The 18,129-nt window shown below is 28.4% G+C and overlaps 2 protein-coding genes across 3 annotated transcripts in view; one reads left to right on the top strand and one right to left on the bottom strand.

The window, feature by feature from the left end:
- The window catches only part of LOC129980972 (nuclear pore complex protein Nup50-like), a 39,219-nt gene extending 32,017 nt beyond the window's left edge, over window positions 1-7,202 (bottom strand). Inside the window, exon 1 of one of the 2 annotated variants that reach the window (XM_056091526.1) lies at window positions 7,065-7,202. The gene's annotated coding sequence lies outside the window, so the exon portion shown is untranslated. Of the gene's footprint in view, window positions 1-6,858; window positions 7,002-7,064 lie in introns of those variants that run through there. The other variant, XM_056091525.1, reaches the window with a different exon arrangement.
- A 507-nt stretch (window positions 7,203-7,709) lies between these two features.
- The window catches only part of LOC129981512 (PHD finger protein 21A-like), a 56,929-nt gene continuing 46,509 nt past the window's right edge, over window positions 7,710-18,129 (top strand). The window contains exons 1-3 of the mRNA XM_056092370.1: window positions 7,710-8,173; window positions 8,543-8,575; window positions 8,760-8,825. Coding sequence (XP_055948345.1) covers window positions 8,120-8,173; window positions 8,543-8,575; window positions 8,760-8,825 — 153 coding nt within the window. The 5' untranslated portion in view covers window positions 7,710-8,119. The remainder of the gene's footprint in view (window positions 8,174-8,542; window positions 8,576-8,759; window positions 8,826-18,129) is intronic.

Below are 18,129 nucleotides of genomic sequence, written 5' to 3'. Positions count from 1 at the left end.
TTTGTTTTCTTTTTAAATTTCAAATTAATTTAACAATTTACAAAAAGGTTTAATATCCTTTTCATTTTTTAATACAAAAATAAATATTTATTCTTTCAATTCTTGGATTGTAATTTAATTATAGACGAAAAAAAGTTATAAATATGAAAGTTTTTTTAAATATTTAGAGGTACTTATATTCACAATTTAAAGATGATTTCATTTAATACAATACTAATTTTTGTACAGAAAAATTATACTCATTCATACGATTCTTAAATTATAATTTAATTTTTAAATGTTAAAATAATTATAAATATAAAAATAATTTAAATAACTTATCTTAAATTAACTAAAATTCTTAGAAGCTGTATTTATATCAATAATTATAGAAAGCAGCAGAAATTAATAAAATTATATCGACAAATATTCTCAATATTAATAATCGAAAAGAAAAATTAAAAAGCAGATGTTAAATTATGGAATGCAAAGGCAGATGGTTAAAATTTTTTAGAAACATCATAGCTCTGCTTCTGAATAAAAACAAATATTTTTATAAGGTAAATGAAATTTGTTTTCCAATTCATTCCTTTAACGTTTCTCTTGAGGATAATCATTATCAACTACGCAGGATGTAAAAATATGTTTTGAAGATAATTACAATTCTGTTTTTTATATGCAATAAAAAATTAATGAAATTTTTTATCATGTCAGTAATTTTATTAACATTTATCATAATTGAAGTTATGTTTGCAATTATTTTTTTCTGCTTAAAATTAAAATTATGATTTATGTATTAGATGAATGAATGTTTATTTTTGAGAGATTTACTTTGAGAACATTTATTTTTGATTGAAAAAAGAGTTGCATATTAATTAAAACTGCCAATAATTTTTAAAAAGAAAAAAAAACCCTGTTCATATCTTCAATTATTTCGTTTATTTGTTGTTGCTAATCTCCATGGCCTGACTTAGTCAGACCAAATCCAAAAATGCATTGACAAGAAGAAAGTCAAAAACAAGGAAGGGAGAGGAATAAACTTCTCCCCAAAGAAGTCATAAACAGTCTAGAATATGTTCAGCAGAGGTCTGATGTTGGCAGCATTTTGGGCAAAGAGGATAAGATTTTTCACCCTGAGAAAAGAAGACATTTAAGGTGGTGATAGGCAAGTATTCTTTTTTCTATCACAAGGAAGAAGGACTGGTCCTATACCAATCATGAGTAGGGGGTACTGTCTAATTCTTATTTAGGGATTTTGCCTGAGAGAAGAGCTCTAAGTATGTGAGCTCGGCAGAAGATGAAGTTGCTAGGCTGCTTCCTTTCTTTGCAAACCTGTCTGCTATTTTGTTACCAAATAGATCTACATGAGATGGGACCCACTGGAAATAAATATCATGTTGGAGTGAAATCAGCTGCAACTTCTGCAGAATAGACAAACTTGCTTTATCTCCAACATAGGTCCAATTGTTAAGATGTTCCATTGAGCTGTGGCTATCAGTAAGAATCCAAAGGTTCTTATAATTATTTTCGTGTAGAATGGTCCCTCATCGATTGCTAGTAGTTCGCTTCTAAAAGCGGAACAGAAGTAAGGTGTTCATTGGCATAGAGATAAACTAGTCTGAGGAGTTACAATATAGATGCCATTAACTGCAAAATTGTCAATTTTGCTGCCATCAGTATACAATTTAATGTCACATTTAGGGATTTTATTAATGACTTCCACAGCCAATTGTCTAAGGTTCTCCGACACATTTTCCTTTTTATTAATGAGAACAGGAAACTAAAATGGGAGCGAACCCTGGTAAGTTCTTTAGTTGGATTCATACAGGAATGAAGAGAATGCGATTCTACATTTTTAGGAATTACATTCCAAGACAAGACTTGATTAAAGGGATTATTTTCCTTGAGTCTCTGGAGGTTAATCCAATTACTTAGGTATTTTGAGGTGTTGTTTTGACTGGAGAGTTTGTTGTAATATTTGATACGGTTAGCATGTCTTCTAACAAGGAGAAGTTTCAAGCCGGCTTCATAAAGGACAATATCTGAAAGGCAACTCGTTTCAGACCCGTTATTATACTCAGTTGTATCTGTTCAAGTTTCTTCAAGTTGGAATCGAAAGCACAGCAATAAATTGAGAATCCATATTCAAGTAAAGGTCTGATGATAGCCAGATTAGTAGTTCTAAGGACATGAAGGACCAGTCTCTACTTGCAATATATTTAAGGATGTTTATTCGTTTTCTTGCTTTTGAAACGATGTAATCAATGTGCTTATTACTTGTAAGTTCAGAATCTGAAACAAATCCCAACTATTTTGGATGTTTTTCATAGGCAAGTTCTTGATTTTCAAGCATCAATTTTGGTTTGAAGTTGTATAAGTGTTTATTGGTTGTAAAAAAGGTGGTAATCGATTTTCCAGGATTAAATTTGAGTTTAATTTCTGCAGCAAACTCGTACAAGGCCTTCAAGGACTCATTTCATTTGGACTCGAGAAGGTTTATATCGAATCCAGAGCTCCAAAGAGATACGTCACTATCAAACATACCAAAGCGTGTACCAAAAGAGATAACTTTTTCTGCATCTGCTAGAAACACAGAGAATGGTGATGGACTAAGCACTGTACTCTGAGGGACACCTTGGCTAAGATGAAAAATGTTTGAAAGTGTCTTATTGAACCTAACCCTAATAAATCTCTGTTGTAGATAATCCGAGATCCATTCCAAAATATTGCCTCAGATGTTGAAGTTATTATGCAGATTAATGATTAATTTGTGCTTCCAGACTCTATCGAAGGCTTTTCTAGATCTAAAAAAGTAGCTGCAGTATGATACGGTTGGCTTGCGGTTATGAGCATCTCTGATTGTCTGTGCAAAATAAAGAACTTGGTCAATTGTACTGTGATGCCTTCAAAAGCCATATTGCTCACAAGGCACAAGATTGTTTTGGTTTAGGAAGAATTGTAGTCGAATTAGGATCATTTTCTCCATTACCTTGCTAGTTGTACATGTAAGCTCCATTTGTCTAAAATCCTCAAAGAGACAATTCTTGTTGGGCTTTTTAATTGAAATAATGATGGCCTTTTTCCATTCCTGTGGTAAGCATCCTTTTTTCCACAATAAGTTGAAAAGGTCAATAAGCCTTGCAAAAAGTTTTCCAAGGTATTCAAGCAAATAGCCAGAAAGTACATCTGGGCCAGGAGACATGTTGAGATCATGAAAAGTCAATGTGATAAGTAATTCTCTCATGGAAAATTGTTTTGTTAGAGTTGGATCACCCAAATCAATACGACAACCGTGAATGATATTTCTAGCTTTGCTTAAAATGAGTTTGTCTTCGTTTGCAAAATGAAGCCTGCCAGTCAATTGATAGTGAGCGGCAAGGCCATTGGCCGCTGATTTGTCGTTAGGGAAGATTTGTCCATCAGTATTCCTGATTGAATTGTATTCTTCATTTAGAATCTGTTCCTTGCATATACCCTTGATGATTTTCCAAAGTTCATTTCCCCATGAATCAATTATTTCTAAAAAGTTTTAATTCATGTACTAAGAGCAAATAAATTTATTTTTCCCCATACAAAATATAAATTTAAACCATCTTTGAATTGTTAATTTAAATAATTTTGAATATTTAAAAAAGGCATTCATATTTATAATTATTTTTCTTCTAAAAATTAAATTATAATCCAAGAATCAGGAGCGTAAATATTTATTTTTACAAAAAAAGTTTTAAAAAATATCGATAAAAACTTTTTCTAAATTTTTGAAGTAATTTAAAAAGAAAATAAATGGGGGGAAAAAAGCAAAAAAAAAAAAAAAAACATTAGCCCAGGACCGAACTCGGATATTATGAATGCTATGCCAGTGCTTTATCCACTATAATATTTGGGTGGCAGCGACACTTCATTAATATATAAACCAAGCTGAAAGTTTGAGGAACATTTCCTCATAATTGGCTGGCTATTGTGCTTTAATATTTTCACAAATGAATATTTTAAATGAGTACTATCATTATACTGAATCCCATCCCAAACTCAATATTCAGCCTCGTTCCCTTCCTTTGTAAGTAATGCAATAATACCAAACTTTTGAGATATGTTTCATCAGCAACAGTTACTAATGAGTTTTTTTGTATAGTATTTAGGAAAAGATAAAATTGTTAGCAAACTGTGGAAATTAATAACAAAATTTTAATATTTTATGTGCAAATTAATATACAAAAGTTTTTTTTTTTTTTTTTTTTTTACATAAAAGAATTAAAATTGGAAACCTCAAAGAATCTTTTTAGCCCAGTGAAATATTGGCTGCTTTTTACGCTTTAATAATTTCATGAATGATCATTCTAAATATATACTACCAATATACTAAATCTCATCCCAAACTCAATTTTCAACCCCTTGCTCTCCCTTTGTTATAAAAGAATCAAGCTCAATATATATCAGAATCATATTCATTTATATGCTGCATTTTCACTAAATAAGGAAATACATTTTAATTTGATACAACAAATACTTTTTTTAATCAACATAACATAAACATTTAACTATTATAAAACTAATTGGCAATTTTTCTAAAACATTTTAATATCCTCAAAACAAAATATCTGGCTATGTAATTTCAAATAAAAAATATCTTTTTCAGAATTATTACATATTTTACAATCTTATCTATAGTGATGCCAAGGCTTTGCTTTAAAAAGGTTTAATTGTGAACTTGTCTTCACAATTAAAATGGGATAATTTATAAATATTCTTGACTCGGTAATTCCAGATATGTACATTTATACCATCAATAATAACAAGTAAAATCAAATCTCTTAAAAATAATTAAGAAAAGTCACTGCAAAATAAGAACTTAAATAATAAGGGAGAAAAGATATGAACATTTGAAATTCATCTGCAGGAAAAAGTATATCATTCTACTGTTAAAAAAATTCATGGAATCTGTTTTGCTGTTGTTAAAACTATAAACAGCAAAACACAGATTTATACAGACACTAACTGGTCCTTTTTCCTATACAATATAAAGGAAAGTTAATAAATGTTAAACCTTCAACTTCTTAAAACACTGTTACAAAAAAAAAAAAAAAAAAAAAAAAAAATGGATATATTAAGATCTGTACTTCAGTTATAATATTAGTTGGAGATAGAGCAGAATTAAAATATATAATACTCAAAAGGCGATTCTATGTAATAAAAGTATCAGCTTATTACAACTATAAAAATAATCAATAATATTTCATATTTTTTTAAAAAATTCTAAAATCTAAATTAAATTTTGGTAAAAGTTTACAAAAATTAAAAATTATTACATTCACTTTACTTATTTTAAACTACAAAGCAATATATTCTTGATTATAAATGATTTAGTATTCTTAATTTAAAATATCATAAACATTTTTAAAATAGTATTCTATTTAACATATTTAATGACTCAATTCCATAAATAGCCCATTCGATACCAAATATTGAAAAAAAGTATACAGAAGAGGTATTTAAGACAATTCGACATACTGCTCTTGAAACTTTAAGTAAAACCTATTTATACCTAATGCTAAAACTTAAAATATCTATGATATCTGCTTCATTTTTTAAACTTTAAGCTTACTTCTATTTTATTAATTAATTTTTGAAGCTTACTTTTAATCCTTTTAAAATTATTAAAGGTTTTCACCTGAGCTATCAAAAATAATCACTCTTAATAATTTAATTTTTAAAAGTAAAAAACTATCTAAAGTCATATGTTGTATAGAAAATAATATTTGTATAATATAATTTACCCCAATGATTACATCATGGAAACACAATGGCTTTAAATAAAGATTTTTCATGAATTATTATAAATTCAAAATTAGATTAGTTACCATAATTTTCTACAAAACATTTCAAATCAAAAACTTCCCAAATTATATCAACATATAAAAATTTACTTATTTCCATTATCACTTTATTTTTATATCTAAGAGCTATATACTTTCAAAAAATGCTCTAATTTACTGTTTCGTAATGTCAAAAATCATACCTTGACAAAATATTTAGAATCAACTCTAAAATTATAAAAAAATTCTCAAAATCCAACAATTGCTGAACTTAAATAGTAAATAAGCAGTTTATTTTTCAAGATTACAAATGTTTGTTTTTTGCCATATAATAAATCTAATAAGAACACTATTCATATCAGTTTATCTTAAATACTTATCATGAATAACTAAACCAACTCATAAATCATGCCATAAACATTCAGTTCATTCGTTATTATTACTGCTTTGTATCAGTATTTTATTTTAAAACTCAAAATTAGTTTGGCACAATAACTTCAGAAACAAATCTCTTCCATTTTGTAGATACCCTGCATTCTTTTAACAACTGACAAGTAGATAAGAAAAGATAGTTTACTTCTGTTGCTACATCCACATTCCTATGAAAACATAACTTCTTATGAAACAAATGAATTAAATGAAATTATGTTGGTTTAACTGGATAGTTTGTTACAATATAATAATTTTCTACATACTATAAAACTTGCAAGATTGAAAAGAAAAAGGAATATACTTATTTAATAAGTAGTGAAAGAATATGGCAAGTTCCGATTGCATAACGCTTACAAATTGATGATGTGAATAACATAATGCAAGTTGCATTAAGCATGGTAAAAACACATGTGTTTCAATGAATATCTATTTAATTAAGTAATCGTAGAAAATTAAACAAGCAAATTCTTGTAATTCACAATTCGGTTTTGTTAAAAAAAAGAAAAGAAAAAAAAGATAGGCTTAGTAATGTCGAATCCACATTTAGAACACACTTTAATTTTTTTTTTTTAAAGAAAGAAACAAGATATATAATACAAATATGCAAACTCGTAATAAAGCTACGCAAACATACGTTATTAACAACAATGAAGGTGAAAAATATTTCCACTCTGCATATACTCTAGATTAAATTCGAAAAAGGCGGTAATGAGGAAATTTTAAAATATTGACAAAGAAGAATTTACAAGAAATAAAACTCTAATAGCTAAGAGTTAGAATGGAAACAATTAAGAAATTTTCAATTTTGCAGAAAGACACACAATAATAATTATTACCTACCGGTAAACTGTCAGCACCCCCAGGAATCACGAACATGCGGCTAAATACAGAATTTCGTTTCAAATGAAATGAATTGAACAAGGTTGCTATATAAATTTGATTTGGCGACGACATTCTATAAAGTGCATAAAATGCTTATACATTTCATTAGATAATCTTATTGTCGTTTTCAGACAATCCGCTTTTATAGTCAAAAGGTAATTTTTTTAAGAATAAATATTCTACTCTTTTCTCTTTATTCGAATAATCCAAACACTTTTCCATATTTTATTTCAAAATTATTTATGTGTTTGAAATAAATGGAACTAACCTGTTAACATGAAAATTTCTCTGTTATTTATGTAATGAAATTTTGATTGAAGAAAAAGCAAAATTCTATTTGTTACAGCATTCAAAATAAAAAATACTCAGCAATGAAATTAAAATTATAAAAAAGAATTCTCAGAAGTTTGATTCCAAAATATTCCTTTTGTGCTATTCCTGCCGCTGGTCTTTTAAGAGAATTTCCATTGCTTTTAAGATTTTTATTGAACAAAAGCACGAATTTATTTGTACCCAAAATTTAACTTATCATCAAGTTTCAATTTCACCCATATGTCGATAAAGCGCCAAATGTATCCCGCCGTAACCGTTCGTCTTCGGAGTACTTTTGCTTTGAGAGAAGGGGAACGAAACGAATAGTCGCGCGCCCCAGCAATCATCCGGGATGATGAGGGAAGTTGTATAGGATGGTGGATGATGCGTAATAATATGTAGTTCTTAGGAAATGTGCTTTAATTCTCCATTTAGGTCCTTTTAAACAGGTTGAAAATGATACCCAAAGATTTTACATCAACTAGCAGCTCCCTTGGCTTTGGTAGTACATAGAAAATAGCAGAACTTTATCGAAGCTGATTTCTCTCTTCTGTGTTATTCCGTCGCCTCGGACTGTTGAGTGTTGTGCTTTCTTGATTAGTTGAGTTTGAAATATAATTCATTAGTTGGTGGTTTAAAATTGATTTTCTATGTAGAAAAAAAAACTTACCATCTAATTATTTGACATTAAACCAACAAATATGGATCTACAAACGATTTCTTCACAAATGAAAGTGGTGATTCAAAAACATCAGGTATGTGAAAGTATACTTGGTTTCATGGAGTTAACGCTTTCCCATGTTTTTTTAGAGATATATTTTACTTCTCTCATAATAAAACTATATTTTAATATCAAACTTTTATGACATTAAAGCACAACAATTTTTTATTATGTAATATATTTTTTATGAATTGATTAGGCAAAATTATTAATTTTTCTGTCATTATAATGTTTGTTTATGACAAGAATCGCGTGGGATTTTCATAACTTTTTAGTGCTAGTATATCGATACAATCCATTTTTGTTGCCTGACATTTGATAAAAATTAAGATTGGGCTTTATAATTGTATTTTATTATGGCGCTAATTGGCTTTTATAATCCCTTTTTAATTTTCTGTTTCAGATTGTTGTCACCGAAATGCGTAACGATCCTCAGGTAGGTCCTAGGATATTTTATCGATCGATCTTTATTGTAGTCATTCCAAGTTTTACTCCTTTATGTTTTCTTCGGAAAAAGTTTTATGTTAGACAAGCTTATAAAATATTATTTGCGATTTTTTTTTTTTTGAAAAATTTAAAAAAAATAGGTGAAGTTGAATAAATTATTATTTTTTTTATAGAATCCAGTTCTTCAAAAACGATTAAATGATTTGAAATTGGAAATTCAGACTCTCAATGAAAGACAGGTAAATGAAACTATTTTCAGTGTTTCTAAAATAAGCTTTGTGTAGAAGTTTTAATAATTATTTTGATTGATTTTATTCATTGTAATTTAATTTTAAAATCATATTTATTGTCAATTTTTTTTTTTTTTTTTTTTTTTTTTTTTTGCTGAGCTAATGGTTGAATTTTCTATAATTGTCATAATGACCAGGTTATTTTTATTATTAATAATATCTGTTTATTTTTTATATTAATAGGTTGATTTGGAAATTAACCAATATTTACTAAATGTTTGATTTTAATGCTTCTTTAAATTTGTAATTTTTTTCACTTCATTTCTTAATGATTTGCTTTATATTTCAATTAAATAATTTCATGTTATAATTTGGAATTCAATCTTGTGGAAATGTTAAACTAATGAAAGCTGTGAATAGGTTTTTAGGTCAGTAAAAAAATTTGTTAAAAAACGTCCCTGTAGATAATTGAGAATTTATGGCACTTATTTCATATTTTCATGAGCAAGTTTTGAAATTTTGAATGATAGCAAAACTAGTCCTGTGCAGGGATAGGCGGCAAATTTTTAATGAAATGTCATCTATCTCCTTTGTAGAAAAAGAAGAGGGGGGGGGGGTGAGGGATTTAACTAGTCAATATAATTTATTATAAAACTTTTTTTTTAATAATGATTACTGCAAATAATATTTTATTACTAATGTGATGAATGACTCTTAGCTGCATTTTTTAAAACTATGTTTTACTATAAATATAATATTTTATAAAGTTGTAAATTTCTATACTATTACTTAAAAAAAAATGTGACAGGCCGGATCAGACCTTCAGTGGTGTAGCGAATTAAATGTTAGAGGTATGGAGTGATAATAATAATAATAATAAAAATTTCTCTTATAAATTTAAATTATATAATTTGAATTTATACTTGAATTTCTTGCACAAATTTTTATTACATGAAAATAAATTCTATGCATCTTGTATTATTAATATAGTTTGGTATATACAGTCACTAATTTTGTTCTCTGAGCATCCAAGTTGGAAATGTTTATTAAGTTATCCTGAAATTGTTGCATTGCATATTACAATAGAACTTGGAAATTGATAAAATTACAATAAAAATTTATTTTGAAATGAAAATTTTTATAGATCTGAGTCTGAAAAATGAATATAGCAAGGAAAATTATGCTTTTTGATCTAAAAATAGTTATAAAAATTTATTTCAATAATTTTAGTTAATAAAGTAAAAATAATTTCTATTACAAAAAGTAATCTAATGAATAATAAGCATCTGTATTAAATGAACAACTTATAAATAAACAAAACAATTCATATTAAATATTTTCACAATTTTTGGGAAAAATAGGAAGTTTTTTATTGATTCTTTTTTATTATGTGAATTACGACATAAATTAAAACAAACATATTAGACTCAAGGTACCAATAATAAAACAATTGGCAAATTTTATTGTTTACTTTTAATTAACGGAAGAATCATACTACAAAGAATAGTTCAATATTTTGTTGATAGGGTATAAGACCAAAGAAGAAATTTTCGAGAAAGAATTCAAATTTATCAAGTTTACTGTACCTTTTCAACACTTTTGAATATTACAGAACTTTACAAAATCAATAAACTTTCATTTTAACTGTAGAAAATCATAATTTGGAATGCTTGTTACTGATATTAAGAGCTAACTTCATTTCAATCACTGTGAAATGTGTTGTGTCATATTAATAATTGTTTAATTTTTCTGAATTATTAAGCTTTCTTCTTATTGTTGGTATTATGTAACCACATGACAGCAGTTAATCACCTAAGATTCCATGCTAATAGGTTTATTCATGGCTAAAGTTTTACAGTATATAAATATTAAGCACATTCCAGTTGCAAACAATTGCTGTATCATTAACTTGAGTTGTCTAATAAATTGATATTTTAGAGTGAGAATTTCACTTTCCTTTTCTTTCATGTTGTCTTAACAATTTTAACCTGTATTTAACTGAATATAACTTTTTTTTTAGCTTTGAGTTTTTTAGAAAAATTTATTTGTAGATTTTGATTTTATGCAGTTAAATAGAAATATTTTATTTTAAGTGTGCATTTTTTTTTTTTTTTAATTTGTGTTGTTCACAACAATTGTTGATGTGTTATTGAGAAAGTATAAAGTATATTGATTTGAGCTTCAGCTTTTTAAAGTTAAAAAAATACTCTGTTGATAATTTGTTCTGTAAAATAAAGCTAACAGTTTGTAGTGAACTAATATGGACAAAATATAATGTCAGTAAGAATGAACGTATTGTGCAATCTTGCAAATTTCTAATAATAATAAAAGTAAATATGTTTCTCGGTTGGTAATTGAGTCTGTAACAAAGGAATAATAAAATTACCCCACGTTAGGTACACAAGCAATGAGAAAAAAAATCAAAAGTTAGATTGTATGATCTGCTGTGTAAATAAAAAATAATTCAAGAATAGGGCCTTTGTAACAGATTAAAAATTACAAATAAATCAAAACTCTTAGAAAGTATGTACATTTTGTAAATTATTTAATGCAGTGACATATTTAATTTGTTGTGTACATAAATTTTTACATTTCATTAATATGACTCATTAGTTTTTGATTTTCAAGATTATATCGTTTTTATTAAAGATAATTGCAGTTCTGTGTTTTTGGATTGTTAATTTAAACTTGTTGGATCAATTTTTTTTAAAAAAAAGCAGTTTTCTGAAAAAAGAGATTATTTAAGAGATGTTACATTAATCAAAGTGTAATGTAGAATGAGAGTTGTCCAGAATGCCGGATCCTCTTGGAACGACCTTGGCTGAACCTGATAGATTTTTGATCCAATAACTAACAAATGTGGCTCCAATTTACATTGAAAGCACAAAATATACATCTCAGAAAAAATATATATTTTATTTTAACTAAAATTTAAGAAAATTTTGATGTTTTTCCTTGATTACTCCTGATAATATATTAGAACAAAAAAAAATTATATCAACTTAAAATAATAAAGGCCTTTTCAGTGAAATCAGTTTAATTATCTTACATTTTTTCACCTAATTTTAACTGATTTCTAAATAAAGTATGTTTTACTTTAATATAATGCATTTTATTGTTGTGATAAAATACAAATAACATTTATTGTTACTTCATTCTCCCCATGATTTTTCCCATTCCATTTTTTTCCACTATTAATAACCAAAGCTTGAAGATTTACCTTATATGTATATTATTTAGAGTTTTTAAAGGCATGCTTTTAATAATTTATTATATTTATTGAAATTTTCATAATTATTGTTACTTACTACATGAGCTTCTTACATTAATGTTTACTTTCAGAAGTAAGCTATGGGGGGGGGGAGATTGTTTAGTTTACTCATTTTCAAATTTTTCCTTTCTTGTTACTGTAAATATATTTCGATTTAGTCAGTAATTTATTGGATTATTATACATTTAATCAGTTTCCTTTTAAAATCAAATAATTCTTGAAACTATAGATTTTATATAGCTCTCGATTGAAGCTTAAAAAGCACAGCAAAGAAAACAATAACGGCTCCTAAGATAATGCAAGTTAAATGTGTATAAAAAAATTTTAAGTTTAGTAATACTTTGCTGAAAGAATAATCAAGATTAAACTATGCTTAAAGGATTTTATTGAAATTTTTCCTTATCAGCTATCAAATTGCTGGGAGAGAGGAAATGATTTTCCATGAAATGTTCTTAAGGGGTGATTCATATGGGGCAATGTATATGTTGTTTTATTCTCAATATTCAGAGCCTGACTTAGACATGGGTGTACATAATAGTTGTCCCAGGCCCCTACATTAGAGGGGGCCCCCGAAATCGAATAGAAAGTTTATTTTATGTTTCCTCCTTAAATGAACTTTTTTAAAGCATTCAGCGGTTCTTCATTACTGAAGCATATAAGTTTATTTGTAGACATTATCTTGAATTCATTCTTTAGCAATGCTCTTCAGTCTCCCTCATCCTCCATCATTCTTTGGTAATGACATCTTCTGTACCATTTTAATTTCAGAAGACCTCGCTCTTAGAAATTCACAATTTAGTAACTAATGTGATATATTAATAATATATAATACATATATAATGATATATTGATTATATATATAGGAGGATAGTGTTTGTATTGTAACAAAGCATATAAACTGGGGAAAATGCAAATAGCATGATCTAGAAATAATTTTAATTACTCTGCAAACAATGTTAATTTACTATGTTGATCTAGATACTGTGAAACATTTTTGCGAAAATGTTTACATAATAATATACTCGAGATAAACCAAGTCATTTTGTAAGGTTAAGAAATAAAGCTTAAAAGAAAATTATATGAATTACTGAAAATTACAATTACAAAAAAACAGAATTTTTTTGCCAATAATTCTGTTTTTGAATATATGTTAGTACTGTATTATGGTTTATCTTGTTTTTATGTTCACTTTGTTGTAAATAATTATCAAAAATTTCAAACGTTACTGCTTTATTTTTATGTTTTTTACATTTCTACATCTAGTAGTTTCAAATTTTCTTCATTTTTTGAATTCTAAATACATTATTTGGAAAATGTAAGTCTAATAAAAATAAATGTAATATATGATCTGAAATAAGTGTAATAAAATTACATTTTTTTTATTTGATGAAAATGTAAGCACCCATAGTATTCAATAATCCCACAAAAAAAAAAAACTTTATGTAGACTAATGTATACTTAAAGTTTTAGAAAGTAGACTAATGTATACTTAGTGTTTACAGTATTACATTTCACCAGCATTTACAAATTGTAAATTTGTTTCGGGATCGCACTATCAGTCCATTTCTTGTCTCTTAAAATCTAAGAGGCCTTGGTGGATCATCTCTTAGGAATGGCGATATTGGCTACGTGAGAGATGTATCTTGCAATGAACTTCTTAATAAGGCTTTCTAACATCTCATAGAATGTAAGACAGGTGTTTTTTGAAATCTGCCAATTTTTTCATTGTATCATCTTGGTCGTTATATAATATTCTATAATATGGAATAATTTGCATCGAATAAGTTTAGGAATTTCCACCAAGAAGGAAGGAATTTCCATAAAGAATCTTGAGTTTTTTTTTTTTTTTTTTTTTAAATTTTTCCCATATAATGTTTAGCCTGTAATTCAAACAACTTGTTCAGTTCTTGAGTGTCTTTAACTTGGATTTTTGTCGAAATATTTCTTTTGATTGGTTCCATATTTCAGTTCTTTTTATATCTCTAGCCTTTGGAATTTTGGGTATTAGGTTTTTCTTTGCTGTAAGTAAGTGCTTCGTAATTTACAACATATGAGAAGTTTAGTAGAACTGAATCTATTTTCTAACGGTATTGTTCTGAAACCTAGCATCAATGGACAAAGATCTTTATTTACCGATTTTTTAAAATTAAGTCCATGGACTCTGTAAATCCAATGCTCTGAGAATATTTGGAATCTGATGTTGCAATAGCAAAACCGTACTTTTTTAATGACTGTTACTTCTACTTGTTTAGGACTAAAATCACTCGAATCACTTCAAATTATTTTTGTGGTGCTATGTGATCTTCATGTGATTAATAACTGTTTTTTACTTTCGAATAGAGCCATTTCAAAAAATCTGGAATAATAATCCATGGCTGGGACATAATATTTGCCATTTGATTTCAATAAAACTGTACCTATTCTCTGCTGTGGACTTTCTGGAAGAATTGCAATCGCCATTTTAATATAAACTGTTATTTCTTCTGTAAACTCTTCATCTTTTTTTTCTCTCCCTCCATAGACTTCGTGAAAGAGCATCAGAAATCCCTGGTATATATCATACCTTATACGAATATCGATTTTCAATTTCATTCTCCCAAGTCAGTTTATCTAATCTTTTATGTTATGGAGTTAGTTTATCTAATGTTTTATGCGTGAAAATGAGAACTAATAGTTTATGATTAGTTTCAGTACATACCTTAAGACCACCAATGTAACCGTGGAACTTTCCATATCCCCAGACTACAACTAGATCTTCATTCTTTATTTGGGCATACCCTTTTTCAGTTGATAAAAAATATCCTTGAAGCATAAGCAATTATATATTTAGAATTTTTGTTTTGTATTTGATATAAGGGAACTTTAATGTTGCGTTATGAAGCATCAAATCAACTGGTTTCTTGTAGTCATATAGTGCTAATGCTGGTGGATTGTATAAACTTTCATTAATTCCTTTAAATGTTTTTTCTTTATCCTTATATCATAATCGGCATATAGTGGCTCTGCTATGGCAGCCAGAGTAGATGCAAATTTTCTTTTAAAAAATTTACCATGCGCTTAACCACTTGTTCAGAAAATGCTTAAGCTAATGCAGGATTTACACTCGGCCAGTTATAAGAAGGCAAGTTGGCAGTGCATACATAGAAAGGCTGAAAAATGCTGTTCGGTCGATGGCAAGTAATTGCCCCGACGAGACAACTACATGCCGCTGCATTGCATTTTTTATTAGTGCGCATGTGTTTGTAGAATTGGGCGGGTTTTTTTGGCGTGAAAAAATTGATCATTTTTTATAGATTAATTCCGACATCTTTTGCTTTTTCTGATGCGTGTTTGTGTTCTTTTTTCATTTTATTTGCTATTTCTTTACTATAGTTTTCCGAATTTATATATGTTGATCTTTTTTATTTTTATTTTACCATGTTTCTTTGTGTAAATATTCATCATTTTAATACGATATGCAGTACAAAAGAAAAATGCAGGAAAGCCAAAACGGCAGTTTATAGCCAAGCATAGAATGCCTGAATCTATCTTATGAAATTGTGGCAAACATAAATCAGTCCCTTTCTGCGCATGCGCTGCCTTCTTGCCATCTTATAACTGGCCGGGTATAAACTCGGCATAAGTCAGCGCTTTCTGAGATTAATTGGTTGTGGCATTTTCTTTATCGGTTCTGTTATTTCCCTTGAGGCTTAAAATGACATGCTTTAAAAAATAACTGATTGTTTGATTTTTCTTTCCTAAATTACCATTTATTAACATTCAGAATCTTTTAAATTTTGTAAAATTTAATTGAGATTAATCGTGCTGCTACTCTCTTTTTCCTTATGCTACAAATTTGTCCTTCAGTTCAACTACTACTTTCAGGTTTTTGAAGCATTCTCTAATTTTTTTTTCCCGGAATATTTCTGAAGCAGAGATGATTACAAATGAAGGTCTTTTAAATTTGTATTGACTAAACGGTGTAATGAAGGCTATTAGTGCAAAAGACTCAGAAAGAAACATAATTTCCCAAAGTTCAGATTTGACGTTGCTGCTCAAAAGTTTTGTCCACTGCTTCTGTAATTTTTGCTTAACCATTTTATCCAATTTCTTTTGAAGTTCAGGTTTCAAAGTAATGGATACTCTTCCACGAACTATGGTTGTGTAAGGATTGGCATTTTCTTTTAATTTTATTTCATAAGGTTTCTCAATTTTTCCAATTTTCGTAAAAAGTTTGAAAAATTTCAATTTTTAATCAAATTTTGACTTTATTTCATTAATTTTTGCAATTAATTTCTTAGAAACTACACAGCCTAAAGGCGATTTATAAATTGCTAATAAAAAAAATATCACGCCCTTCAATATGGCTAGCCAAAGGAAAAATCTGTGGCATATTATGCGTCATTCTCTTTAAAAAAGGTAATGCAAAAGATACTGCAGCTGACATCCACACTATTTACGGTAGTAGCTCTACGACTATTATGACTATCCACAAAAGTTTTAATAGATTTCGAGCTGGCATTTTGTCTTGAAAATCAAAGATCGTAATGGGCACTTAGTAATGACAGACATAGGCCTTGTCTAGGCCGTACACGCTGCAAGTCCGAAGCATCATGTGCTCATAATATTCCTAGGACAACTTACATTATCAACTGATCAGGATGAGGAATGTCAGTCGATGTGAATTTTAGATTTTACACCTATTAATGAAGACCGGTTTATGAACCTCATTTCTACATGCGATTTGTTTCTTCTTCTTGGCATCTTTTCTTAAAGAAGCTTATTATTAGAGATGAAACTTGAATTTTATATCAATATGCATGGTCTCGGTGAAAACACACTTGTAAGACAACAGACCTTCAACTGTTGTGTAGTATGGACTTCACCCAAAGCAAGTTCTCTGGTTCACTTGATAAGAACTGGAAAGGTATAATCACCTTCCTCAAAGTCCGCCTATCAGTTCTCCCAAATGTTGATCAAATTGATAAACTGAAATCCGTCGTAGCCGAAAAATTATCAAAATTGGCGAAGCATCGTTCTTCATTATTTCACAATGAAACACTGGACGATGCATTGGCTGTCAGGGAAAAATTTGAACAGTTTGATTACGATGTTCTACCGCATCCTTCATACTCCGCAGATCTTTCTCCAACTGACTATTCATTGTTCTTGTTATATTAAAAATTCCGTTCATGATAAACGGCTCTAATCTGTTTGGAATTTAAAAAACGCACCTCGAAGAATGTTTTGCAAGTGAGTCCCAACAATTTTGGGAAGAGGGAATAACGAGGCTTCTTGAGAGATGGAAGAAAGTAATGGAGCAGAGCAGTTCATATATAGCAGAATAAAACAACTTTAAACAACAAATATCGTATATTCGTTTCGTGCTAAAAAAGGAAGGAAATTTATGAGATACTATAATAAAATTTCGTATGAAATGCTGTTTACCATATTGAAGTGTCCCCAGTGTCTTTAATTTTTCTATTTTATTTATGTATTTTTGCATCTGATTAAAATAAACGCTTATTAGATGTCCGTCATTTTTTCCCAAACTGATCTGGAATATCTTCGGAGAAATCATTGTGATATCATCGCCAGTGCCAATATTAAAAAGAAATAGCTTGTTATCAACCAAAATATTTACTTTTCATGTGTCGTTTGAGAGTGGATATTCCTGGCTATAATGATATGTTTTCTTCTGTGAAAACATTCACTTTTACATTCGATCTGCATAGATCTATTCCAGAGTACTTTCTCTTGCTCTCTTTCTGCATGCGTTACAGGTTGCATTTTTGCCTGAGCACTGCTGTTTTAGATGCATTTTATTATTATTTTTCTCCATTTATTCTGCATTTTTGTTTTTGAGCAATTTTCTCTAACTTTATTGATTTGAATTTTGTTTCCATTTTTTTTTTTTTTTTAATTCAATGAATTTTTTGCTTGGAATAGACCTTTCACATTTTTCCGCAATAAGTTTCGAAAAAATTGCTGACTGCTACTTTATTTACTTATTTCAGCATCTTATTCGCTAATCTGATTTGAGATAAATGTTTTTTTTTTAAT

Source organism: Argiope bruennichi, chromosome 8 (assembly GCF_947563725.1).
Source record: "Argiope bruennichi chromosome 8, qqArgBrue1.1, whole genome shotgun sequence".
Lineage (NCBI taxonomy): Eukaryota > Metazoa > Arthropoda > Arachnida > Araneae > Araneidae > Argiope > Argiope bruennichi.
This window is presented reverse-complemented; position numbering and strand designations above follow the sequence as displayed.